The 27962-nt window shown below is 39.7% G+C and overlaps 1 protein-coding gene across 2 annotated transcripts; it reads right to left on the reverse strand.

Annotated features, from left to right (window-relative positions):
* Positions 1–1437: 1437 nt before the first annotated feature.
* Positions 1438–27962, reverse strand: HTRA3 (HtrA serine peptidase 3). 2 transcript variants are annotated; one of them, XM_075499685.1, is made up of 9 exons: positions 27539–27962; positions 18135–18234; positions 16185–16407; positions 15317–15511; positions 12680–12712; positions 11897–12011; positions 5283–5331; positions 3371–3466; positions 1438–2383 (listed from the first exon to the last, which is right to left on the reverse strand). In XM_075499685.1, the coding sequence occupies exons 1-9, from the start codon at positions 27960–27962 to the stop codon at positions 2218–2220; spliced, it is 1401 nt and encodes a 466-aa protein (XP_075355800.1). In that variant the 3' UTR covers positions 1438–2217. The 2 variants fall into 2 exon arrangements, with proteins under 2 accessions (XP_075355800.1, XP_075355801.1); XM_075499686.1 differs by lacking the exon at positions 12680–12712.

Consider the following 27962-nt stretch of genomic DNA (forward strand, 5'->3'; position numbering starts at 1 on the left):
TTTTGATGAGTAAGGAAACAGCCTTTCTCCCCTCCATACAGTCTCACAATTAAAAGGCCAACGCACTTGGCCAGTGCCAACAACTATGTATTGTTTTAATTTTAATGCTGCCACGTCACTTTCAGACTCTATTCAGTATTAGTGTAATAAGAGTTGTTATGCAATTTATTTCAAAATCATTACGGTGTTATCTGGAAGCCAAAAAGCTTCTCTTACAATAAGAGAAGCTAATCACTCTGTGGGTCTTCTTACCAATTTGTTGGTCAAAAATCTGAAAAATTAGCAACAAACTCATGGAACTCTTTTAATTTGTCTAACATTAATCAACAGACACGGAGAGTCAAACACCCCTCACAAAATGTAAAATGGTAGTCCTGACGTGGTACGCATGCCTGGATAGGCTTGACTTCAGCTATGACAGCATCCTTCTGCATGCCACGGCTATCCTAAGTTCAGAACATGCTTTTGCTTTTTGCAAGCTTGGATGCTAAGGTTGTATCTTAATGGAAAGGAGTTGATCCCTCTGAATATGGAATACTCAACAGGTACAACTAAGGATCTTTTGCTGGAGGGGTGAAAACAGCTCTTCTTTTAGTGGCAGCATGGGCATCACACCATTATTAAAGACAGGGGCGATAATGTGATGGAAAGAAACAGTATTCATTTTTAGGACGACTATACCCCACCCACCTTTCAACTGTATAGTTGCAGTCACAGCCAGTCAGCAAGTAATTAACAGATTGCTCTTTTCCGCATGCCTGGCGTTGTACAAACCCAAAGGTGCAAGGCTTGTCACAAAGAAGTCAGTTGGTATAGCCAGGAAGTCATGATTGCAACCTAAAGGGAAGGTTCTAGCTGCCCCAATGATACACTTCGATGCAAAAAGGAGTTAAACAAAAACACAAGAACCAACTCTAGAAAGCACAGCTTGCTGTAGAAAATGCTCCAGATAGAGACACTCCTCTGTCTCTTTGGGAACGGTAGCAATATTTGCTGAGAAAGAAGGTAGTTGTGTGGTTTAGGGTACCTAGGACATCTGGATTTAGCTCTTGGCAATTTCTGTCCTGGGTTTATTACATAAAAGTCTCACACGCTCTAGCTGTAAAACAGGGTTAAGAGTGCTTACTTTCTGCTTCTTGTCACGTACAGGCAGAACTGAGGACAACAGGATCCCAACTAGATTCTCTCTAAATGACATCAAAGCACAATTCATAAATATGAAAAAAGTGTAAATAAATGACTTGTGTGCAAAGCATTTCTAAACATAGTCTAAATAAGGGCAGCATAATTATACCATAGGGCTGCAAAGGGTTTTCGTAACATCAGGGCCCAATTTTCTGTAAGAAAATTTTCTCTTGGGAGAGTCTATTCCAGTCTGACAGAAGAGGGAGGGAAGACACACTTGTTTAAAAAGAGGTTTACATCAACACATTATTTGTGTAAACTTTAATCTCCTTACAGTAGAAACATACACAGTACAAGCCAAAAGTAGTATAACAATTTTAGAGTAAAGCTTACCAGCAAAATGCAAAACTAATTTGTATCAAATTCTTAAAAAACTGTGCACTTTCTCAAACTTAACTTTGTTCAGCACATCGTTTTGATTTATACATAATAAGGCATTAATTCTATAAGAATCATTTACTATATTCCAAAATCGCATGACCTAGGTGTAACACTCTATAGCCTGATACCATTTTGTTCCTTTCGATATTTACAGATTTAATCTACCTGCATTGACATGTAGCATACAAGCACTAGGAACAAACAGCTTTGCCAATTCTAGGCTCACATTGAAAAAGTTATATAAAAAAAGCTCAACTGTTCATTGCAATAGCTTGGTTCTGCTGCAGCCATGACTGTAGTTTATGAATAATTTCCCTTTTCAGTATGCTTCCTGACTTCCAGTAGTATTTTGGTCTTTCAAAATGGAGAACTGAATCTGCTCAGAACCTGCAGAAACTGGAAGTGGACCCCATTTGTTTTCCTCCTCCCCCTCCCCAAAACACAGTTCTTAAATTTCTTTGAAAGTAAAATCTTCTATAAATGGCATAATTGAATTCATTCTAGCTACTATGTACAGAAATGGCTCAGGCAATTAAGTTAGTCCACCTTGTCATTAGTCAACAGGAAGTATAATTACTGTAGCTGTAAAGGAGGTATCTAGTGTTCCAGAATAAGTGAGTTTAATTATGGTGAGAGCTTCCTCAATTCTATTTACATGACAACTTCAGGCTCAATGTTAAATAGCAAGTCATCATTTCCTCTTCGAACTTCAAGTAGTAGAGGTGATTCATTCATCACAGCCTCTTGCAGGTCACTGGAAGTCATCAAAGGACGCCCATTGACTTTAACAATAATATCTCCATCTTGGATCCCTCCTCTGCAAAGACGAGAAGAACAAGGCGGTAAGTATGCGTTCTATGCAGAGACAAAGTACAAAGACTATCCACCACCTCTTTGGCTGATGTGATAAATTTTTACTTGTTTTAGTTTCCAGTGAAGGGAAATTCAACCCTTCTGACTGCAAAAGAAGAATCGGTAGTACTTGCTAAGTGCAAAATCAGGCTCGCATTATTTCATTGAGGATTTTCTTCTAAAACAGCAAAAACGTACCAACAGTAAAGTAGTCTAGCTTTCTCTTTGTCTTCCACAAAACCACGGCAAAGGAGAAACAGAAAAGACTTTTAGCCATGACTGATTCACTCTACTCCATCCATTTGCAAACATGCTTTTATCTCTCCAGTATTTATTTCAAGCATTGGAAATTAAACCACTCTCAAAATTTCAAGACAAGCAAAGTGTACCAACTGAACTACAGGTAAATTATTTCTCTCTTGCTGTTCAAATGTAATCCAGAAGAGGTGCTTTTATTGCCTTTGCATTTTCTTAATAATTCCTCAAGTAATTTGTAGAAGTGTCTTATTTATTTTCCAGCTGTTCTGTAAAATAGTCTCTTCCTCCAAGATAAAGCATCATCTCAGATAATAGCTCTGACAATGTCTTATGTGAATGCTATCCTGTTTCCCATTTAAACTCAATCCAAGTTTCTGTTTATTAATATTCAACACACCTTTAAAAAACAAAATATGGTTCATTGTATTTGGGGTGTTCCTTAAGTTTGCACTGTTAGTGTTTCATAATGTCATTTAAAAAGTTCTGATATTGACATATTTCACTTTTGTAGATGTGAGTAGAATCTTAGCACAAATATTTTAACTTTGATTTTAACCTAAAGGCACAATTTTTAATTGTTTAAATACAAATCAAGACTGGTATGAGGAACTACTTGAATATAAATAAAAATATTACCTACTAGTATCTATTTGGAGATTTATTTATAGTGAAGAAAATAATGTGCTCTACATACCTATGAGAAGGTGAGTTTGGAACAACTTCATGTACATAAATTCCACTTCTGACATCAGGAAAATCAGCATTACTGTGTTTCAGTTCTTCCACCAAGCTAAAAGAAGAGTAAGATTATATAGCATTTGATTCCACTACAAAAGAAGTAGCATTCAAAAATTCTTATTCATTTATTCTCCATTTTTTGTGACAAAAAATGAATGACTTAACAGTTAACTGTTTGCCCCTTGTTCTTGTAATGAGAATGTAGGGGATTTGAATTTGGATTAAAACAAGTAACGTGGATTTTAAGAGTCAAAACTACTTACCTGTGCAAAACATGCTATATTTAATGGTCTCATACATCTCCTGCAAGAACCTGACTTGCTATTTGTAGCAGTAGCACAGAGGGCACTGTAGAAGAGTACGGGGACAGTAGCACAGAGAGGACAGGGACAGTAGCACTCTGTCCTAGGTGCTGTACAGGGACAAAAGTCATTCCTGCCCCAAAGAATTCATGCTGGTGATGGGGCGGAAATTTGCTAACGATTTTGCTTCTTTCATTTTGCAAGTCATTCTTAATTCGTCTTTATCTAGAACAATATAGCTTTTGAGAACTTCAGTCATCAGATGGATCAGAACTGTGAGAGTTTTCCAAAGAAACTTCAGCTTCCTCAAGTCTTCTTGAGGAATTGTTTGTGTATCCCTTTCTAAAGAAAGCAGACAGGAAGCAGCTGCAAAATAGAGACTCTAAAAACATCCTCTCATTTCTGAGGAGATTACATCATTTCAGGTCTGTGTACAGTGTGCGTTAAAACCCGTGTCTAGAAAGAGTTTTAAACTAATGATGGATTACTCTGCTGTCCGCCATGAAAACCTGGGGTCCCTCAGATGGAAAGCAAGCCAAAATGGCTGCATGCAGCTTCACTTCATTTGATTTTGTACTGAGGAAGCTAACAATTAAATGACTAAAGCAAACACACCAAGGGAAGCAGTCTTTTCCTGAAAACAGGCCTGGAGACATCTTACACTGCTTCATTAGATGCCACAAAAGCAGTGAAATCTCACATTGTGTTCACTTCACAATTACGCAGAGAAACATCCTGAGTTTCTCTCCATCGGTGGTGGCCCGGTGATATTAATGCCATTACACTGATTTGGTCCAGCTGAGGATCTGACCCTTTGGGGAGGACCGCAAGAGAGTAACTCAATAAACAAAGATGGATTTACTACAACCCCAGCTGGAAATTGTCTGGCTTAATTTTATAGTCTATTGCCACATTGGAAACATGCGTACTGCTGGGAAAGAACACAAGCGTAAGAGCCCTCATTTGTTATAACAGAATATATCCGGGTAACGGCAAGACACAAAGCAACATGAGAGAGAAAAGACAGTAAAGAACTGGAGGAGGGTGTTCATATTCTGGCTTTGTTAACATGGAGGCATGAAGCTTTAGTTCCACACTTTAGCAACTACTTTCTTTCCAGTTAATGGTTAGGCACCAAATCTCACATCATATGGCCTCCACTAGCACTGATAAAACTACCACCAAACCCTCAGACAGCTAATCTGTCATTGGCACTCACGGTCCCCTGAAAGCAGCAGCTTGTTTAAATGTCTCCTAAAACCTGTGTAACTCCAGACATCCTTGTCAAGAACCCAAATGAGTGTTCAGGCTCTTCCTAATTTCCCTCAGTTATCAACAGGGCATCCACCATTATCAGTATTTAGAGAAGGACCGACACTGATTTTCCAGGTCTTAGAACATGTATTTCACCAATATCATTAAAATATTTGCAAACTTCCTAGAAGCTAATGCACGCTTCTGGATTCTCTGGAGGTTTGTAATGAAAGCTGAATGATGAAGTTCTGAACCACTATTGACCACATCTTGTATCCATGATCATACAGATTACGTTTCTAAGATACTTACGCAGGTGTTATTGTCAGCATTCTGATGCCAATGAAACGCTTCTTCCCATCTGAAAATAACACAGAGGATATTTAAGAAATTTAGGCAAATACTGAGAAAAATAACTACTTTGATGACCCAAAATACTCATCAATTAAAACAGGATGTATCAGCTTTTGACAAAACTAAACAGAAATCATACACATCTACACTGAGGTCATTTTTTATTTCAGTTAGCCTTGGTGTACAAAATGACAATCCCTCTTCCTGCAAGTGAGGGTAAGAGAGAAGCTCATTTACACTCCATAAGAGTTTTCCATAAGAGTTTTCCTTCAGGAAATTCAGGAAAATTTCTGTGATCTAGTGTCACATGACTGCGGTAAAGGGAAAATTTCATAACCAACTACCATTTCATCTGAAACTGGTCAAGCCAATTTAATCATATGGTGTTCTCATTAAAATGTAGAAATGGGATTTAAAGAAATTAAAATTTCCACCTTTCAGAGAAAGGACAACCAAAAGACTCACACTGATTCTAATGCACATAGCTTATTTCTACCCCAAAGAATGAAAAGCAAGTTTGAAAAAACCCCATAGACCTTAGCCAAAATGATCACAAAAATGATCAGAGGGCTGGAGCACCTCCTCTATGAAGACAGGCTGAGAGAGTTGGGGTTGTTCAGCCTGGAGAAGAGAAGGCTCCGGGGAGACCTTATTGCAGCCTTTCAGTACTTAAAGGGGCTTATAAGAAAGATGGGGACAAGCTTTTTAGCAGGGCCTTTTGTGACAGGACAAGGGGTAATGGTTTTAAACTAAAAGACAGTAGGATTTAGGCTAGATATAAGGAGGAAATTTTTTACAATGAGGGTGGTGAAACACTGGCACAGGTTGCCCAGAGAGGTGGTAGAGGCCCCATCCCTGGAAACATTCAAGGTCAGGTTGGACGGGGCTCTGAGCGACCTGATCTAGTTGAAGATGTCCCTGCTCATTGCAGGGGGGTTGGACTAGATGACCTTTAAAGGTCCCTTCCAACCCAAACTATTCTATGATTAGCCAGGATTCTACAGAGTTTTAAATGGTGAAAATTCACTCCTTTAGGAACAGTACCACATTTCTGTAGTTGGCTTTTAGTAGTCATGATATTGCACAGCTGTCTTCAGAAAAAAATGCAGTTTGATGACTTCCTAAAGTGAGTGCTTCAGTAGTTAGTTATATCTGGTATGAAACAGTATTTCCCCTTACTTGTTCCAGCATAACTACCTCACAATTCCTTTGAGCTTCTCCATGTTCTTATGTGAGGAAAAAGTTTTAAAAGAAGATGTACACAGTCTCCTCTAACTCTTATTCTTTCCAAGAAAAATAGTCCCAATTAATGGAATTAGTCCTGAATCTTATGCATGTTCAATATACCACTAGTGTCAGTGAAAATGTTGACTACTAAACATTGGATTTACTACACTCTGAACAATCTTACATCTGTAACTGTCATCCCTGCTCTTCTCTGAAATGTTCTGTCTCTCCTCTATTTTAAAGTGAAACTAATGAGATCAAAATCAGCTATAGTAAGAGTGCCATGAAGAAGTCCAATTACTCAAAATTGGAAGTGTCAAAAGCTTTGGGCATGGCCATGAACTAGTGCGCTTGTAGTGCTTCTCTAACCTACATGGCATAAATGTAAGTTTTCACTTTTTAAAAATATCCAAACATGATAATTCTCCCACCTGAAAATAACCCCTCCCATCCCTGCAAGTGCACAGTTAAATGATAAAGTTGTCTTCATGGGACATATAGATGACAGACTCTCTGGTGACAGTTTACTGTTTGCATTAAACAGTTTGCTGCTGGTCATCGCCTGTGCGATGCAGAAATATGCAGAAGCACAAAGCATACTTTGGGGGCTGAGTTAGGAATGTTTACATGAAAGAAAAATGAAAATGAAAGAAGGGACAAAAGAAATTGATCTGGAAGAAACAAAACAGCAAGGAGGAGATTGGGGAAGGATGAAAAACCACAGCAGAAATGCCGCTGACCTAAAAGAGAATTATTTCCCCAGTGGGTAATGATACATGTAAAAATAAGGCTTTGGGGGGAAAGAAGAAAATCTGGTAACTACAGACATTCACAACTAAAAGTCTCATTCTGCCTTCACCCTTGGGCAGGTTGGGATATTATTTCACTCCTGTTCATGCATTAAAATTCAAAATGGCCTTCAGCCCTCTCTCCACAATAAGTTTGCCACACCGCAAATAGTGGTTCATACTATAACAGTAGCAGGCTACTGTATAAAGTAAAACTAACAGCTATCAGCTACGGATTATTTTAGCAGCAGAGTCTAGATTCCTCCCCTTCCCACCCTCCAGCCATTTTGTATGTCAGAATACAGGTGAAAAAACTTCAGGCCTTTTGTTTTGGAAAAGTCCATTCCATTCAATTTAACCCAAGTCAAACATCTTGCACAAACCCCAAAGTTTTCATCAACATTGATTAGAGGGAATATAATTGTCCAGTTTATTAGAAGTATCAGCAGAGACTGAACAGGCACAGACAACCAGCTGTAGTGTTTTACCATCCCCAAAGGACAGGCATTTTGATATCAGGGTTAAGTCACATTGGCAGAACAGTATGTGGCACCTGGAACTACCACTGTCATATTACATCTGTTCTGTGAATAAAAAGTCTCAAAACTTGTCATTCTGGCAATTTGTGCAATCATGAGGCAGAAGAAAAAATAATTAGGAGAACTGGAATGAAGTGAGGTCGTAAATCTAAGAAACACGTCACCAGGGTGAAGTCCCAGCAGTAGTTAAAAGAAGGTTAATATGTTGGAACAATCAGGTTGAACAAATGTGAAACCATTGTGGCTTAAAGCTGGAGCAGAGCACAGCAGAGAGAGAGATTCAAATCGCATTTCATTTTTGTAAACACCAGGCCAGATTAGACACTGATTCCAGTGGTACAAAGTCAAGCAAACCAGCCTCAACCACTAGTTTAAACTTAAATCTGTTTTGTGTTCATAGAAAGTCGCAAGCAGCTGACCCCAAGTATCTAGAAGCAGTTCACTATTTACAGAGATTTCTGTTCAACAGTAAGGAAAGCATTTGCTTTACTGTTAAACTGTCCTTTTTTTATTGATGCTTGTAACAGTAGAGATACAAACCAGACAGATAAACACAGGCTGAAGGCAGAAGTGTTGATGACTTATAAACTGTGGCAAAAAGAATTGATAAATCCAAATTAAGGGGTGAGGTACTCAAAGTCTTATGGGCATGAGTAACTCTGGCACATGAGTATCCCCATTGTAGTTGATTTCAGTGGGGCCAGGATATCACCAAGATCTCCGAGTGAAGAAACGAATCGTGCACTTTTTATTCAAGCAGCAGGCAAAACTCCTACTTCTCTGCTCACTCCTTTTGCACTTAGATTGTCTTTCAGATTGCATAAGCAGTCCTGAAAGCATTTAAGATATTCCACTGCCAAACAGAAACCATGAAAACAGCTCGAGTCTATAATGCTGAATTATGTGCAGTGTACCTCCCATATAAACTGTATAGCTGAATTTAATCAGTAGTCTGAATCTATACTCAGCAAGCCTCCTAAGCAGCCCTCATGACTATTGGTAATAATTATCAATAATAATCATACAGATACATAGGTAAGCATATAGTTTCAACACAACTACTAAAATGTTCTGGGGATGTAAATGAGGATTCATATAAATTACTTGTTGGGTGTGGCCAATGCAGAACACTGTCATTTCTCCTTGCCCATCTGAAACAAGGTTTATTCACTTTTCTGCTAACGTTATATGAGAGGCCAGGCTGACCTCTTAGGCTGGATTTTCTCTTTAATATTTTGTCAAATTGATAACTTACTGTCTTCCATCCTAGAGAATCCGTGTTTGAACACTTTCTAGTTTTACTCTTCTGCTCAAGTCTAAACTAGGAATAGATGGCAGAGCCAAGACTGAAACTGAGAAATTCCTATGGGATACTAACAAAAGACACTGAAGTAAAAAAATCAGTCAATGCTTAAGTATACAGATGACTTCCAGAGGTAAAGATAGAACACACAGATGGTTAAAACTGAGATATAGATGGAGACACTTAACTTCATGCACCACTTTGGAAATTCCTAACTATAAAAGGAGGTTAACATTATTACTGATAAATCCAAAATTAGCAAAGGCTTTCAGACCATTCAATAGATAAATATCTCTATGCAGTGTGTGGTAAATCTTTGGTCAAAAATACATTAGGTATTATTACGTATTACCTGTGCATTAGGTAATACAGAATGTTCAGATAATAATAATCACTGCAAATAATTCATTCAAATGCCATCCTCTCCTTCTTTTTCCCCCTCTCCGCTCCTGTACTTCAGTAGATCACATATTTGCAGATGGATGGGACTTCAAAAATATATGCCTTCTATAAAAAACTGGTAGTTATCTGATCAACTGAGATTCAAAAGACTAAGATCAAGCTTATTAAACAATATTCTGAGTATCTCCTATATGCCAGAGTAAATCTGGAAAGAGCAGTTTCCTAAGGGAATTTTATAATCTTCAGGCAGTATGATATTTAGAGCAAAATGGTAATACCCTTAAACTTATTTCTATGACCTAATTGTACCATAAGGGCGGATCCCACTGAAACTACTGAAACGTAATTGGAGCAAAAGAAAACATGATAAAAACATCCCAAAAATTCTGCTTACATAAATTCCTTATGTCAAGAAATAACGCCTATACAACAAACCTGAAAACTATTACTAAAGGCCTAAAAAATGCAAACTAAGTCTCAAATATGGTGAAAATAATCTGCTAGAAATTCTCTTTCTGTATGCATCAAAGGCTTTAAATGACTGTTCTTCTGCCTGCAGCAAAAGTACAAGAAGTACTTCAGACAAGCAAAAGCAAAAAAAATTTTAAAAATAAAAAAAATTTAAAATTGCCTGTGCCTAGGGTATGCCAAGCAATGATGGTCACACTGACACTAAGAGTAAGTGTGAATCCTTCTCCTTTGATTAGGGGATAATGAGAATGATGAAAAAAATCAGACAGTATGTTACAATCACAAGATAAACTTGAATCTTTCTTTTTTTTTTTTTTTTTCCTTAGGGTTCCACAGGCAACGTTCTCTGTAGGCCCTCTAGCTGGGCTCAGCGGGTTCATCATTCTCTGGAGGCAAAGGTGCCTGAAGGAGCAAGGTGGCCGATTTCAGTGGTGGCATCTCTAGCCTTCACTGACTTTCCAGCCCCAGTTACCAGGACCCCCCTGGCAGATGGTGGGCTTTCTGCACAAGGCTTGTGTTCATGCCTCTAGAGCCATGCCTGCAGGGTGAGCCACCGTTCCTCCCTGTTTTGAGATAAGCAGTGTGGTTCTGAAGGGTAACATCACTAATGATACAGACCTGCTTCTCTCAGAAGCCAACAAACAGTTAGTAACCTGGGTGAATAAATAGGTTTTTTGACTTGTTGGCTGAAACAAAATTATGTCTGCTACTTTGAAATGTACTTTTCAGCACATAATTAACAATTTTTTTCATCAACTCCCCCTCTCCTCCCAAATCAAGAAGTGAAAACAATCTAATTTGGGGAATTCAGCAACAGATGAGGGGACCCATCAGAATTGTGATGGTCTCAAATATACAAGCAGATGCATAACTTAAAAACCTCTGACTAAGGGAAATTTCTGAAATAACAGTATCTGAGAGAACACTGAGAGGACAATGGTGTAGGGAAACAACCCTGGCATCAGCAACTGGATGAACTCAGGAGAAGACAAGATTAATATCAAAAAGATTCAGGAGAAGAAGCAGCAGCCAACAGTGATGATAAAAGATGAGATGGGTGTGGACAGATAAATTGGCAAGCAAAAGAGAAAGGAAGGTTTGGCCTGGATGAAGCATTACTAGATCAGCTTTCGCTGTGCAGTACGTAGTATGACACCTAGCACAGTGTGACAGATACAAGGCAGGCACGTAAAAAAAGTCCAGAGTACTGCAGTTGTCAGTTGCTGGTATATTTAGATTTATATGCTCTTTGGTGTAGAGGCCTTTCTTTTTTTCTGCCTCTCCTCCCTTTCCCCATGTATTTCTCCAAGAATTAGTACACAGCTCTTCTTCCACCGGGGTCTGAGAGTCTATCACAATATCCAATTATACAGCACCGACATAGATGACCATGGCAAAATAAAGATCATCCACCGATAGTGCACACACTACACTCCTTCTGTGGATAAGTGTTTTAAAAAGTTTTTACCTTATTCTCCACAGTACACCTTAATCTCCTTTTTGCTTGGACAATATGTGAAAGAGGAGGATAAGACTCCTTGAACAAGTCACCATCTGTTCTCAAGATCATTTGAGACTGTAATGACTCATCTGTGTCCTCACTATCCTCAGGGGCCCTTTTTCCCAGATTTATACGGATACTGTCTACTCTTTGGGGGTCTGAGTAATAAAACGTCTGTCCCACTTCTGTGAAGTTGTTTTCTATGTCCAAGTCCATGGTGTTCTATACTGTAAAATAATGCTAATCCTTTCACTAACAGGATCCCAGACTGGTGTCTTTTGGCACTTCATTGACAGATCGGGATAGTAATTGAAGAGGTCACTGTTTCTTGCAGACCTTACCTTTACTTTGTTTGTCATGTGACTCTGTGAGAAACTGAGTGATGCGGTCTGAAGGAATAGCAAAAGAAATTCCAGCTGTGACCTTCAAGGTGTTAATCCCAATCACTTCACCATCCTGTTGAGAGACAAACCCAATTAATTTGCTCCTAAGTGACAGAGTTCAGCTCACTGACTAGAATTTCATATTAAAAGCTGGTGTAAGAAATTTCAGAGTGTTGTAATCACTCAAGAAATAAACATTACTTCTAAGGGAGGATCTGGGCTCTGATTCACAATCCCTCTCACATTTAACTGTGATGGCCAGAGAGATTACAGTACAGTTTGTTCATCCAAGGTTCATCCCACCACTCGGCAAGAGATTCCCTCCGCTGAGCAAGCAGTGGAGTCACTACTACCACTACAGCCACAATTCACCAACCTGCAAAATCAGTGCTTGTTTAAAGCAATCTATTTTTAAATCAGTTGTGCAGATTAACCAGGTCCCATCTTTCCCCTGCATCCCAGGTTTTATAGCGTGAATGAGCATAACTGCTCCTACCAAATCCCACTTTCCTCACTGCTGTATAAAATTTCCTCTGCTCTGTGAGGAAATGTTTTTCAATGGTGTATGAACTGAGAGCTAATTTGCATAGTTTGTATTAGCTTCAGGGTATCTGCCTACCATTAGCTTGAATGACTGGAAGCTAGTATGACCTACGAATCTTTTAAAAAACATATTCTCCCACTTATTTCAAACTAGCTCTTAAAACACAACAAAACAAAGAACAAGTCACCTGGACTTACCAGATTAACTAGAGGTCCCCCAGAGTTGCCATACTGTAAAAATAACATAAGGGAACAATAAATTGGTGCTTCCCTGTAGGAAATGAAGTTTTCATTTCAAACAGTAAATGAAAGAGAGCAGGTCATTTCTTAGGCAGCACTGAAGGACACAATATTGATCACAGAAGATTACAGGTAGGTCTTACCCTACCCATTCACACCTCTTATGATTAGATTTTTTTTCTTTTCAGGAACAGGCCTTAAGTTAGGAGCAGAAACTTACCACTCCCAATCGTTAGAACCTAAGTTTAAGAAGAAGCATAAAATAGTTAAAATGAGTATTTTGATTCTTCTAAAGACTGTCAGAACAAGGATTTGAAATAATTAATTGCTATTTAAAGTTATATTTCAGTGAGGTGCATGTACGGTTCTTATGTAGTTTTATTCATCACTTTGGTTTGTAACGCTGTCAGTCTCTCGTATTCTCCACTGGAGAAGAACACAGTGCTTTACATGTTTAATCACAGTGTATTGCTATGAGGTAGGTACTATGTAAGGATTGATTTAGTAACCACAGACATGCAACCCTCTCTAGGGAGGGCACATAGCAGGTCTGAGCAGTCTGAAATTGCCTAATACCTAATGGCCTTCAAAGGAAACATCCAACAGGACTACAGGAAAAGGGAGTTGGAGAAGTTCCTTGTCCATCTTCACATTGGCTCAACAAGTTTGTTTTTGAGTGAGGCCAGAGTTTTCAAGTAGGTCTATTGGACAGCCAAGAGCAGCAACTTACCACTCAAAATAAACAAAAGCTAAGTGACGCATGACAGCATCATGAGCCATATAAACTGTTTACCCTTAGATAGCACTGGGCAAACCTTATAGATTCTCAGAAAAATAAAACGGACATTTAAGTTTTTAAAACAGCTTCAAAGTTCGAGTTTAAACAAAGAGTCCGTTTCTTATGTTGTATCTTTTCAGTGATCAGAGGCTACACACTTGATTTTTATGTCTGACTGACAAAAAGGAACCAAGATAATGATTTTTCAGCCTTCCCCAGCATATCATCTTTCATTCACTTGTCCTCTACTTGAAGGATGTGATAATGAAAGAACTTCGGCACATGCAGTATAGCTCCATTTAGGAATGTATGGCCCTGTTTTCTCCTGCTGTTCTAGCATTTCTCAGAAGGCAGCTGCATGCACATTCCTGCAGAAAAGTCTTGGCTGAGCCACAGGAATGCTCTGAATAGACCAGCTCTCAAACTCCTCCCATTCTCAGGAGAAAACCAGTGCATTAGCTAAGCACAAAGCATCCCTATGCCAGGGACTATCTTCGTATTTTGTGGTCTCAAATGGCAAAGCAATTCAAATGTATTGTCATTTTCCTTACCTCCTCTGCTATCACTATTCCATTTGGTCTAGCATCATCTGAAACACTCTGCTATCCTTGTCTAAACTTGCTCATTAGCTTTTGAGGGCGGTGAATGCCTAAGTATATACAAGGAAGCAGTTTGATCTTGAGGAATGTGTATAGGCGTGAAGTCAAGAATCCCATGTTCTAATCCTGTCTGCCACCAATTCAATGGGTGCCAAATAACCCATTTTGCATAAGTTTTCCTATTCTCCTTTTACAACTGAAAAAAGTAATTCCAATTAGATGTCTTAAGAGGTTCAGCTCCTGGATATACAGAAGCTTTTTGAAAAAGCTCATTTTTGTCATATCTTAGCACACAAAGTAATTACTCTCTTTTTTTCCATATATTTTCTCTTGACAAGTCTGTGATGATAAACATTTGTGAAGCGCTTTGCGTGTGTAAAATGCTAAGCGTTATGACCGTTATATCAAATTTGATATTGAGGTCCAGCAAATAAATGCTGAAAATATTTTCTTTTCAATGTATAACAGATTTAAGCTGTAAAATTTCAGGCCATCTTCTACCTCAGATATGCGTGCAGTGCTTTTTTTAGAATCACACCCAAGGACTTTACTTAAGCTCTTTGGATCCCTCCAAGCTGCTCTGAAGGGATATTATTTTCATGTATTTCTATACAACATGCAGTGCTAGGACCCTTAACTCCAAACTGTATCTCAAAGTTTATGTTATTTTACATCTAGATTCTTACTTGGAGTATGTGATATGCAAAGGGAAAACAAGAACAACAAAAAACCCAACCCTCTCAAGTTCTTACCTGGGTGTCCTGTCATTAAATTCAGGCAGATACTATCAACTTGACTACTCCATCTGGTTCTAATGCATGGAGATGAAAGAAACTTTGGCTCTATTCTACAGCTTGCTCAGCCAGATCAGCTGAACAAGCAGAGAGAGAAATGTATTGATTTACCGCTGGTCTATACAACCATGTGTTACTGCATGAGATCTACAGAATGAGAAGGGTCTGTCATATGTAACATCTTCATAGACAACCTCAAAGAGGGCAGTTTTATTTAACATACCTTTCACAACATTAATGTCTGGACGCAACTTACAGACACTGCATAGTCTTTTATGAAAAGAAGAGCCTATCACTGATTTTAAACAAAGCTGCTTTTATTTAGTGCATTCATCTTTCAGAGCACACACTTCCCTGCTGAATAAGTGGGGATTTCAAGGTCCCAGGACTGTGAAGCTCAGCTCCTCACATACCTAGTACTTACATTGATAATAGCATCTGTCTGAATGTAATCCATATCCGAGTCCCGTAGGCCAAGTTCTTTGCCATCTCGCTGAGCAGTGCTGACAATACCTGTTGTCACCGTGTTCTGTAAGGCAAATGGACTTCCAATCGCTACCACAAATTCTCCTGGCCTCAGATCAGCAGAGTGTCCCAGTAACAATACTGGTAGTTTTTTCTTAAATAAACACAGAAAGAAAGAAATAAGCATTAGTTTATACCTGAAAATAACCTGATTGGAAAGGACAAAAACTAGCGAGAAGTTAGGAACATACACTTTCCATTACATTAATGAAAGAGCCACTCACTATCATATACCCAAAATTTATGCCAGGTAAAATTAGTATACTGCAGGGTGTTACTGCTTTAAACTGTCTTTAGAAACAAACTGCTAGCAGCAGTACCTTTCAATTTCATCCAGAAAAAAAAGCCAGCAAGATTCTGAAACAGATTTCCCCATTTTCCAGCAGATTGTTCCCTCCTCCTCCTAGAAATAGCATACAAACCAGCTATTGACCAGCCTGCCGCTCTCCCTACACTGTGTACCGCCTTGCAGTCCATGTATTGGCACAAAGCTAGAAGGATTACCCAAAACAGCCTGGGTCTTCAGGCAAAGATAGCATAATCTGGCCACCTATTAACTGAGCTGCATTTTTTTTCTTCTTTTTTAGCACAGAAGACAAAGTAATTTAATTCTAAGATATGAAAAATTTCCAGGCCTACAGAAACAGTTTGTTCAGTACATTGTTTTCCCCAGATATATTCCCAAATATATGTTCCAGCCAATCACTCTGTGCCAAATGAAACTGAAATAGGGTTCCCAAATTAATTCATCTGTTTACGCCACTCACCTTAGGGTGAATCTTTATTGTTGCAATGTCAGATTTCTTGTCAATGTCTTTGATGGTTGCTTCATAGGTATCTCCATTCTGTAGCTGCACTTTCAGTTGTTGTCTCCCTGATATAGCATTGGTGCTTGACACCACGTGGGCATTGGTCACAATTAAACCAGAATCAGACATAATAAACCCAGATCCACTAGAAAGTGGGACATTGCGACCAAAGAGAGGATGCCTGTACAAAAAGCAAGTAATTATAACTCACAAGGGAAGCATAACTTAGAGACGATTACATTAGAAATCATTTACACCTTTTACCCTGAGAAATAACAAAGAAACAAGGCAAACAAAACATAATCCAACGTTACAACCCTTACAAAACTTAAAGTAAAAAACCTGAAAAATAAAGGATCCTTTTCTGAAAATTGTGACTGCTTTTAGTCAGTCAGGGAGATAGGAACCGAGGTTTTCAGATAGCCCGCAGGGTCCTTTTCCTTTGGCTTCCAATTCTACCTTTATAGGCTTCCTTGCAAAGAGGCTAGGTGACAGCAAGGGAAGGAGGAGGAGCCCATCTGATCCCACTGGTTGCTGCTTCTATACAGGAATAAAATGACAGGAAATAGTAGGGCTGACAAATGGACTGATCCTCTAATGGGAAAAAGGGAAGAAGAAGGAACCTTGCAGCTGGACAGAGGACTAAAGGAAGAGGTGACGTCTCAGGGAATCATGAAGCCCAAGTGTAGACTGGCAGGAAAAAGTGTGTGTGGAAACAGAAAGGACTGGGAATGTGAGAGAAAAGAAATGAAAAACACCAACAGTGGGTAAAACTTGGTGGGAAACAACATTTGCTGCAATATAGACAGTTAAAAGACTTTATAAACTGTTTCAAGTATTATGACTTTTCTCTATTTACAATTGCTGTAATGACCTTAGATTTGTTAGGGGAACAGAAAGTGCCTGGGCAGTAGAAGATGAGAAAAGGTCCAGAAATTCTTCTTTCTTCCAAGATGTGGTCCTTATTAGGAAATTGTTTGAAAGTTCTGGGCTATTCAGCAGTAAAGAATTGGAGCCAATCCCAGGCAGAAGGTAGTATCACAATTAGTGCCCAGCAGGCTGCTGGACAAACATTTACTTATAGGGAAAGAACAATCTTAACTACATATGCAAAGATCTTAAACATCTTCAACTGTAACATTCTCTCAAAAGACCAATCACCATGTGCACAAAGCTGTGTCTCAGAAAACCTGATTATCTTGATTTTGCATATTAAGAAAGCCTATAAAAATTCTCCAAGAAATTCTTAAGCCTGTGCAAAATTAAAGTACCCAAAGCAGAAAGGTATTCAGGTAATGGAGTACATATGATATTTGCAGTAATTTGTTCTGACAGCAGGTTGGTTTGAGCACTCAGTGTTAAACTTGCCTCCTCACCTCCAGCCTCACCTCAGTAGACTGAATATTGGTATGTTTTGGTCAGCAAATTTAGTACATTTTTTCCTATCAGAAATCATTTCTGTGTTTACATAGGTTACATCTGGTCAACATGCTACCTCTTAATGTTCTCCCTGCCAAAATAAAATCAACTGCCATTGAAAGTAGAATAAGCAACAAGGAGCTATGTTTTTCCAGCTTACCTTCTGCATTTGTTTTTTTGAACTGAGACAATAAACATAATCCAACAAGCAACACATTTTAGTGAAGGCTGAAGAGACCATCAAAGACGAGGTAGACTTATTTTATGGCAGACAATATGTATTGTAAAGGCTCTAAGCCTAATAAAGTAGATCTACTAAACAGGAACAAAACACACAAATGGGTGGTTCTCTGGACAAATTAGTCTGCTGCAATGTTTCAGAGTATGTTGTGAACTTCAAGAATTCAAAATGAAAGTTAGTACACTGGAAAATCTTTGTAGACCTTTGGTCAACAATGCAATTAAAACACAAAGAATTAAAAGTGTTACCTGAGGAAAAGTTCAATGTGCACAACTGCAGGTGCAATCTTTTCCACCACATCTGCTATGAAGTTGAATTTGTATCTTGGGCTGCTGGACTGTAGGTGACCTATACTAGCAGAAAGAATTGGATATGTTAATAAGACAATACCCTTTTTTACCAAGTAGGTGAGATAAATACGCTTTGAATTGGTCTGTTTCTCCTAGTGGGACAGTTTCCAAACAGGTATTGGAGAAGGAATCAAATTCATTAAGATTTGTTCAAAACTTACCCAGCATTTTGCTTGTTCCTGAGAAAATAAAACCTCAGCATCACTTGGTTATAAATTATTTTACTTTCTTAGAAATCTACAAGCCTTGTCTGGAGTATTTTTCTCAGGACAACTACTAATTATTATTGAAAATGCATAGGGTCATAGGATAAGTCAGGTTGGAAGGGATCTCAGGACGTCTCTAGTTCAACCTCCTGCTCAAAGCTGGGTCGGCTACAAAGGCAGACCAGGTTGCTCAAAGGCTCTGTCCAGTTGGGGCTTGCAAACCTCGATAGATGGAGACTCCAGAACCTCTCTGGGCAACTTGTCCCACTGCGTCACTGTCCTCCATGAGGTAAAAGTTTTTATTATATCCAGTCTGAACCTTTCTTGTTGAGACTCATGCCCATTGTCTCTCATCCTCCCACTATGCACCACTGTAAAGAGCCTGGCTCCATCTTCCTGATAACTTCTTCATGAGTACAGGAAGGCTGCTGTTAAGAGAGAAAAGCGCTCTCTTCTCCAAGTTGAAAAAGCCCAGTTCCCTCAGCTTCTTCTCACAGGAGATATGTCCAGCCCCCCCAGTCAATCCTCATGATCCTCTCCTGAACTCAATCCGGTTTGTCAATGTCTTTCTTGTATTGAGGAGTCCAAAACTGGATGCAGTATTCTAGATGTGGTCTAACAAGTGCTGAGTAATATAGCTGCAGCATTTGGGACCTGCATTTAGAACCCAAATTAGGATTTTTTGAAGTAGACACATTAGAAATCTGCTGTAAATGATAACCTTTGCACCTAAAAAGTTTTGCAAATTCATATTTAAGCTGTCACAAGTGGCTAGACATAGCAATAGATTACTAAATACTAAGCGTTCTGGTAAAAGCCAGGGCAGTACTACGTTAAACAGCACTATACACCATATTTATGAATACTGAGTATAATTCTGTGGAATGAAGATCTTAGAGAGGGAAAAAAGCCTGAAGCATCCTGGCTTCTAATGTCACAACATCCTGCATTCTAACGTCACAACATCACAAAGTAATAATACTGCTTGTGCTAGAATGTCATGCTTATCTGCAATCCCTAATACATGGGGACATACGTTAAACATATGCTAGGGAGGGACATACCACTACACTCAAATAGCAATCCTTCATTTTCACAGCCTGATGCTTTAAAATTAACTATGGGATCTAGGGAAGGAAGTAAACAAGTTGTAATCAGATACAGCAATAACATTTTTGGCTTTTTTGAAATCTGGTGCAACAGCACACTATCCCAGGAGATATAATTCTTTTACTGCCATTTAGTCAGGAGGGAGAGGCTCTAAATTCTAACTTCTAAATGATATCAACTCTTCAGAAGTGATGCTTTGTGCCAGCATGATTTGCTCTAAGTTGAACTCATGCTGAAGGATGAACTTACTCCACAGTAGCTCTCACATACCAAGTCAACACCTGGTCTTAAGGGTTCTAGATTTGCCTATTTCTAGATCACATAACACAGTAATGAATCCAGATACAGTTTCTGTCTTTTGAAAGTATATACTTTTCTTTCATCAACTGCCCTTTACCCAAGTCTTTAAAAGGAAAGTAGGTAGGGGGCATCAAACAAAAAGGAAAGATCACAGAAAAGAAAGGAGAGAGAAGTTTAAGAGAGAAGAGTTCCCATACATTTTGGTATTCTGTGTACTTCCTAATTCAAAGATAATTTTCAGCAATCCATATCTACAGGTGTTTTACCAACCATTAAACCTTGTAACTTGTAAATTACTTAGAATGAATATAAAGATTATGGCACAATGGAGTCTAACCTATTTACAAACAATATGTCTCACTGATCTATTCTGTTCTTTGAATGAATTCATAAGATAGTGGGTGACAGAGAACTAGTTGTAATAGTTCCTGTAGTCTCTCAGAAGGCTTTCATAATAAAGTGTTAAAGGACCTATAAAGCCAGAAAGTGAGAGGCTTTAGTTTACCACAGTATCCAGAAGACCTGAAGCAAAGACAGGAACTTAGGGAATGGATACAACACTGGTACCAGGGAAGAAAGTATTGAAGAAACCAGATCAAGACAATTATGCATTTCTCCATAGAAGTTCGTGAGTTCTTTTTCCTGTTACTGGACATGGGATTTACTTCTGAGGGGAAAGAAACCATGCTTACATTTAGCAAGCTAAATTTAAATGATACGATATAAACAGAAGGAACAACTTGGCAGGACTAGATTCGGTCTATTATTTTTATGTGCATTCTCATGCACTCTGAAAAATCCCTCTAACCAACTGCATATGCCTGTTTCAGTATGTCGTTTAAAAGAGGCACTGCACAGAGGAATCAAAGAGGACAGTCAAATGTAAGCACAATATACTGTTATTTATTTTGCTTACTGGGCCACTGAAGATTTGTCTTACCTTCAGTTCACAAGCAGCTTGCCCCATTATGCAGTATATCCTTTGAAGTCTACTAACACGACTTTAAACGCTTGCATACACAGCAGTGTTCACTGACAGGATATAACATTATCATTACATTTATCTTAATGGAAATGACTACACTTCTATGAAAGACAGTTGGCTATACCCTCAGCTGATGAACTAGCATAGAAGTGGGGGAAAAGCATGGTGAATACAGGCTTTCAGTTGGTGTAAATCAGCATAGCTCTATGAGAGTCAGGGCAACTAAATCCCTTTGCATCTGCTGAGTGCTGAACTGTTCTGCCCATGCCAAACTGTCACAGCATTGCAGACAGCCAAAAGCAGAGGAGGACGCCTGCCAAAGAACTCACTTGTACCACTCCTGACTAGCCACCAGGAAAACATCATGGGTGGCAGTGGCTTTCCAGGTAAGATTTGGGGTAGGCAGAGAGAAAAAGTCTGAAAAAGGTAGCAGATGAATGTAAACATGGAAAGAGTGGAAGAAAATAAAATGCAGCAATACAGAGAGGAGACTGTAAAACTGAAGCAAAGCTTGTCTTCTTTCCATACCGTAGTGAAAGCATTTCTCAGTCTGAGCAGAAGTCCAGAACCTCTCTGTTGGAGTCAGAAGACAAGAATACTCAAACCTGAAGGTGAATCCAAAACTGCACTATATATTAAGGGGAAATTTGAAACAAAGGAGAATCAAGAATAACAGGCATGCAACTTTGTAAGAAAGGTGTAGCTGAAGATCTACTAGCCAGATTAGCAGTGAGCTGTTCTTCCTATTGCCTGGTGAGGACTATGTACTGGTGAAAACTGACTTACAAAGTTGAGATGCCTTCACAGAAACTGATCTCTCTTAAATCATTTTCTGCAAGCTGGGAGTGATAAGAACCTTTCAACACATTATATGACAACCCAGGAACTCAAACGGTGGACTAGGAAGATGTAACTGCAAACTAACATTTACTCTCACACATACAGCCCTATTTAAGGGAACTGAAACGTTAGTTATTATTAATAACATTTTAGTGCACAATTCTTAAATTGTTGGTTTTCATCAGAAGTTCTCAATATACTTTAAAAGGGAAGAATTGCAGCCTCAGAAACTGAAGAAGGAAGCAACATCCAACATTGTGTAAGTTGTATAAGGTCACCCTGAAAACAAGTGTTATAACTGTAGTAGTAGTATCAGGGCTTTATGTCAGACCTTCAATCTATCCTTTAACTTGCATTAGTTGGCAGACACTAGCTGCTGCTACTGTTCTTACTAAAACATGAAATTAAATATGTGTCTTTTTTCTTTCTTGTTTCCCCCCCTCCACAGATGCCCTAGCTGTCCTGCAGAGTTTCACGCAGCTCTCAGACCTCTGCTGGACTGTGAATGTAAAAGCACTGAGTTTACAGCAGCTTTGTGTATTTTGACCTATTGACCTACTGAGATTTGCCACATATTTTTTCAAAGGTCTCTCAATAACATCCATTATTTTCCATGTTATTACTGCATGTTCAAAATCATCTCACACTAACCAAAGCTAATTTATCTTAGCAAAAAGCCGTAATATAATCCAATTAACTATCTGTTGTATAACCAAGATATCAAAGGTGCTGCCACCAGGTTGTACTTGAAGCAAAACCAAATTTATACTGTATGAGTCTTTAGCTGTCTACACATTTCTTAGTCAAAAGAACTAGATTTTCCCAATCTGCTCCACAGCCGCAAATCAACCAGATTTTCAGCAGATCTGAACCCCTATTCTATCATTTCAATTAAGTGATTAGATCTTCAGAAGCTCTCCAGCTCCTCTCACAGAACAGTCAAAATCCAGATTTGGATGTAAGTGCATAAACTGAGTTAAGATGTTCAGCCTGTTTTGTAAAATCTGATCTTACGTTTCCAATTCTATGGGCTCCAACTACATTGGATTTACATGGCTAAAGCTAAGTGACTGTCAGGTAGAAGTATTGTTATTATCAGCTTAAGACTTTTCCTGGGTACTAGTGTTATCTACAGACTATGCATTCATTTAATAGTGTTTTATTTACTTTCTTGCAGAGACAATAGACCCACTCCAATCTCATTAACACTTCTGTAAAACAGGAACAACTCCAACAAATTTGTAGAGCTAACCTAGTACAAAGCGAACTGAAAAAAAATTTCAGCAGAAATGAATCGTCGTAATTCCAATGAAGACAATAAAGCTAGACCTATTTACAGTTGCAAAAGACTGAAAGTTTCTGCCAACTTACTCCCTGTAGAATTAAATCAAATCACATTCAATGCTTTCTTAAAGACAATATGTTGTATTAAAATCCACAATTTTATATTCATTAAGAATTTGTCAGCCTGGGAAACTCATTCTTTTAAGGCTGTTCCCCTGTCCTCCTTTTAAAACCAGCTTCAGAAAAGATCTGTGTGTTCAGCAAAATTATTATGTCTAAGGGAGGACTGCAACCTGGCAGATCTGATCACCAGGGATAAACACTGTCCCTACTGTGCTTTCATGGAAAGAAATGAAAGACAAATAAAAGATTATAATGTCTCTGCTTAAAAACCAGAAACATCTGCTGGAAACATAGGTTCATGGGCAGCTTTTCTGATGAATTCAGCATTAAGATCAAGTTGCATAGCTGTGCACTGACCATAAACCCTTGGTGAGTTTAATGCCACATTATAGTTCAGGCAACTTGTTTATACAATGGATGTCTACCGTGCACAGATGAAAACAGTTTGGTGAACCAACACCAAAGTGGCTTTCTTGTCCAGTGCAGCAATCACAACAGCCAGACGGAGACAGACTGGTACAAGCCTTCCAGCACAGACACCTCACTGCCTCATTGACTTCAGACGCTTGTTATTCCTCCTTCCCAAGAGACTCTCATAAGAGGATGCAATGAGAACATCTTTCCTGTTAGCTATCCTATACAAAGCAGTGAAGTACTATACTCTGAATATTTACCAAACACTGTACAATATTCATCCTCACCTGCGGGAACTCAAAACAAACTCAGACATAAGGAAAACAATCAGTAAAGGAATGTGACTAGAGTTTACGTTTCCAGCCAATACCTTGCAATGCATTTCCCTAAATACAGCTGGAGGCAGCTGTAAGGCTTTAATGACAATAATACCAGTAGGAGACTTCAGTACCTCTTACTGGGCCAATTTGTCAGAAATGCAAGTAATGATATGCTCAGTTGTTCCTCTGTATCTTCTAGGTTATGTACAGGCACACTCCATACACCCCACGTAGAACTGTGTGCAATGACTCTGCTCATGCATTAACTGTAGTTCAAACATTTATTATAGGGAACTGAACTTTTAGGCTCATATCTTGCAAAGATTTGACTGACATGGGTGAGGCTTTACATCATGACCACTTTCTGACAGTGACTTCAGTTAAACAACGCAGAGGACAGACATTCTCAGACAGAATCCTGCAAAGGATCAGTGTCAAAGCCAATGTACTTGTTTTCTGGAACTTCTTTCGTCAAAGGTGTTCTAATCAATCTTTCAGTTTTCCTTGTTGCACTGACAAAATAGCACCCTTATTTTTCAAAAAAATAATTTTTTGCTTCCATGCCCTAGGTGAGAAAATACAAATCTTTTGACGTCTGAACTGTCTTCACAGAAGCCATTAGCAAAATAACATTGCAGGGAATTATTAACTGTATTAAGAAAGTTGTACTGAGAGATCATAAACAGCCCTTTGTGCAAGAGTCTGACATAAATTGGCCATAGATTGCAGGTGACCTTGTGAATCCTTTGATTGAGGAGTTTGACACTTTAATAGATTGATATGTAGCATTGTTAAATTTGCTGCAGTGAGAAACAGGGCTCTGTAAGAATGGGTTTTCGATTACAGAGGTTGTCTTCCATAAATGTTTATGCCATTTTCTACACGCTAGCCTGTAATAGCTTGTCTTTCTCACAGTAGGTGACAGAAGGCAGGAAAAAGCTAGCTGCTTCAGAAAATTCCCATATATAAAGGTATCTAGTGTTAAAGAGGGAAAAAAAAAAGTAATATTTGTAGCATAGAGTTTAAATTTGCCCAGGAGTTCTGTAGACTGTTCCTATTAGTATCTCAGAGAAGTCCATGGGTCTGCTCAGATGCATAAGGCTAACTTAGTAATAGCCTTCAGGGCATAGACATACTGAAGAACATCAATGATAGAGTTCCTGTATCTCCATGCAGTACACACCCCCTTTAGTACACTGTAACTAAAAACTTGCAATTTGGCATGGTGTTCTTCAAGCTAATCCAGGCCTTCAACAAGGAAAAAATATTTTAAATTCTGTCAGTTTTGGAATTATCACTCAGTCATCCTGGGCACCTCTTTCTTCCCTTCCTTTCTGCATCCTTTACTATCCTTTACTACTTTTTCATGCATTCTTGTTCACCAGACTTCTGTCACTAGGAAACCACAGCTAAGTCTTCTCAGAGTATATTGGTTTATCTCAGCCAGAATCTAACTTAGCATCAACATAAGCAACTGGAAATGGACAGGAGTAGATATTTCAAAAGCTGCTCCTCAGGGTCATTGCATGTTCTGAAAATGGCCTAAGTCACGCTATGTAAGGCTACTGTTATCTGAGATTGTTTTAATATATGTATGGTTAAGTAAAAATGGATTTATTTCATAACTAGCTTAGCCCTTCAAACTCTGAGTCATCTGAGGCCAGATTTCTTTCAAGAACAGGGAAAAGAGAGAAACTCGACAGTAATTTTAAACTGTTGACTTTCTTCTAAACCTCTCATTACAGCCATTGCATGTTATTGTTTAAAACAAAAAAAAAAAACATAATTGAGTTCTATTCCTGGCTCAACCACCAACTTAATCTGACCTTGGGCAAGACACTTGGTTTCCTTTTAGCTTCAGTTTGTGCAGCTGTAGAATTGAATAAAAAAAATAAAACTTAACAGAGAACCAGATGCTTCATCTAAGCTGAGGTTTTCTGGGACAAAAAATAAAGCCAAAATAAAGTGAACACTCAAATAGTTGCTTGAAAAAAAAAAGTTACCTCTACCTCACTGCTCCAAATTCCTAAGCCTATTAACATAGATTCAGGAGGAATCCTTAAAGAAAATGTCATACATACCAAACCCCAAGCACTCAGTAAGACTCAAGAACCCTCAGATGCAGGCTAGCTCACTCATTTTGGTTAAACATCCTGATTATTTCACATGGATCAGTTCCAACCAAGTATTAGGAGCACTAAGGCTAATGGATGCTGATGTGAAAAGGAACAGGCAAACAGCAATTTATTATTACAAAACACTGGAGAGACTGATCATTCCAGCTTCAGGCTGGCATCTGGAGCAATTCTTGGCTCTGACAAGATAGTCCTAAAGTAACTCCAGGAATATCATTTGACCTCCTCCCTCTCTGTGCCACTGCTCACCTTCTCTCAAGAGTGGGATATATGAAAGGTCCCTTATTCACAGAAGGGCTACAACAATAGCCCTTTTCCCTCTGACTCCTCGCAATAATTTTGGCAAGTTTGCTGTCTATGAAGACACAGGATGGTTAGTGGTCCACCTGACGTAATGGAAACACTAGTGCATGATTTAAAACTTCATTATGCGTATGACTTTTCTTTCCAGGAACACTATGAGAAAGGTAGCAGAAGCAAACCCTTAAAATAACATATCAGTAAGTATGTGAAAAGATATTAGCAGCATTAACACTTCCATAAAGTGACCCATTTTAATACGAAAAAAAATTACTAACATAAGTGATTACTAAACTTTCTGAAGTTAAACCATAAAGCCTGAAGTTACCACAGCATATCACAATATCCGAGGTCAAGCAAAGGCCTTAGTACATTACTGCAAACAGAAAACTATTTGATATCCTGAGTGTCGATATTTCAAACTGTAAAGGAGGTTCGCAGGCATTTTTGCCCACTTCAGACTCTACAAGACTACAAAACTTCTTGTGAAAAGAAAACAAAACAGGCAAAAGACTATGTTTTAGGTGTTTTATATACTACTTGGTGCTTTTTCTGCCCTGCTAGAGCTACATGGCTTTAAGAGGCATTTTCTGCCTAGGGATACCTGTCAGGTGAATCCAGTTAACCTCCCATACACTACCAGGGAAGGCCCCAGAGCACAAGCGTTCCTGGGTCCCCACTCTGCTTGTGTGGACCATGGTGCAATGGATCTGCAGTGCAACCTGCACGGGTGATGCCACCGAAACGCCTCAGCAGCGAGTGCCAAAATTATGAAACGAACGCGGCATTGGCAAGACGAGAGCAAGCTCGTACTGCTGCCCTGCCAGCGCGCCCTGCCTTGAGAAGGGACGACGGCTGAGGACGTAACCGCTGCCCTGCCCTGACAGCCCAACGCCCTCCACTGAGCTCGCTTCTGCGCTGTCAAGCACGTTCGCCTCCTGCTCACGGGAGCGCACGCCAAGGCATCCGCAGCCATGCTACCAAGGGGAAACCTTCCCAAACCTCAGCCGAGGCCTCTAGCCCACACTGAGGATCAACAAGGGGAATTTTTGCCGTTCAGAAAGGACCTGAGGACACCTTCCCCATGCCACAACGATCACTGGCAGCGGGGCGAGGTGCCTTGACACTGTAGCCTCTTACAGTCCCTGGAGCCACGCAGCCTTCCCAGGTCACTGAAAATCACAACTTTTCTTAGCCTGGAAACCAGCACACCCCACACCATCCACCCGCCAGCCCCTGCCCCAGGAGGCCGTCACCCCACAGGCAGGCCCCGCCATGCTCCTACCCGATTCACAGGCTCCCTTCTGGACCTGGGCGACGGCGGGCAGGCCGTGCTGCAGCGCCTTGCGGCTCACCGCCTTCAGCTGGCAGATGTTGTCGTAGGTCCGGCCGTCGCTGCCGCACACCTGGGCACTGAGCTTGCACTGGCAGACCCCCTTGGCGAAGCGCTTGCCCATGGGGTAGCGGCAGTCGAGGCTGTCCCCGCAGGGCGGGTCTTCCTTGCGGCCGCAGGAATCCCCCTCGCCCGCGGCGCAGATGAGGCAGCAGTTGCAGCGGTCGGGGACGTAGCCGCTGGGGCAGCTGGGGCTGGGGCACTTGGAGACATCGCAGCGGGTCGGGCACTTGGCTCGGGCCGCCGAGAGCTCCGCGGCGCCTGGCTTGTAGCTGAGGGACAGCAGGAGCAACGGGCTCAGCAGCGACACCCGCAT

The sequence above is a fragment of the Mycteria americana genome, chromosome 4, assembly GCF_035582795.1.
Source record: "Mycteria americana isolate JAX WOST 10 ecotype Jacksonville Zoo and Gardens chromosome 4, USCA_MyAme_1.0, whole genome shotgun sequence".
In the NCBI taxonomy this organism is placed as follows: Eukaryota; Metazoa; Chordata; class Aves; order Ciconiiformes; family Ciconiidae; genus Mycteria; species Mycteria americana.

What these genes read in the sequence shown, in the direction of transcription:
- HTRA3 (XM_075499685.1), bottom strand. Translation starts at nt 27,962, where the DNA reads ATGCGGGTGTCGCTGCTGAGCCCGTTGCTCCTGCTGTCCCTCAGCTAC. An exon ending in AGACAGATGCTATTATCAAT is followed by an intron (nt 12,713 to 15,316) that starts GTAAGTACTAGG and finishes TTATTTTTACAG; the next exon opens with TATGGCAACTCTGGGGGACC. An exon ending in CCAAACTCACCTTCTCATAG is followed by an intron (nt 2,384 to 3,370) that starts GTATGTAGAGCA and finishes TCGTCTTTGCAG; the next exon opens with AGGAGGGATCCAAGATGGAG.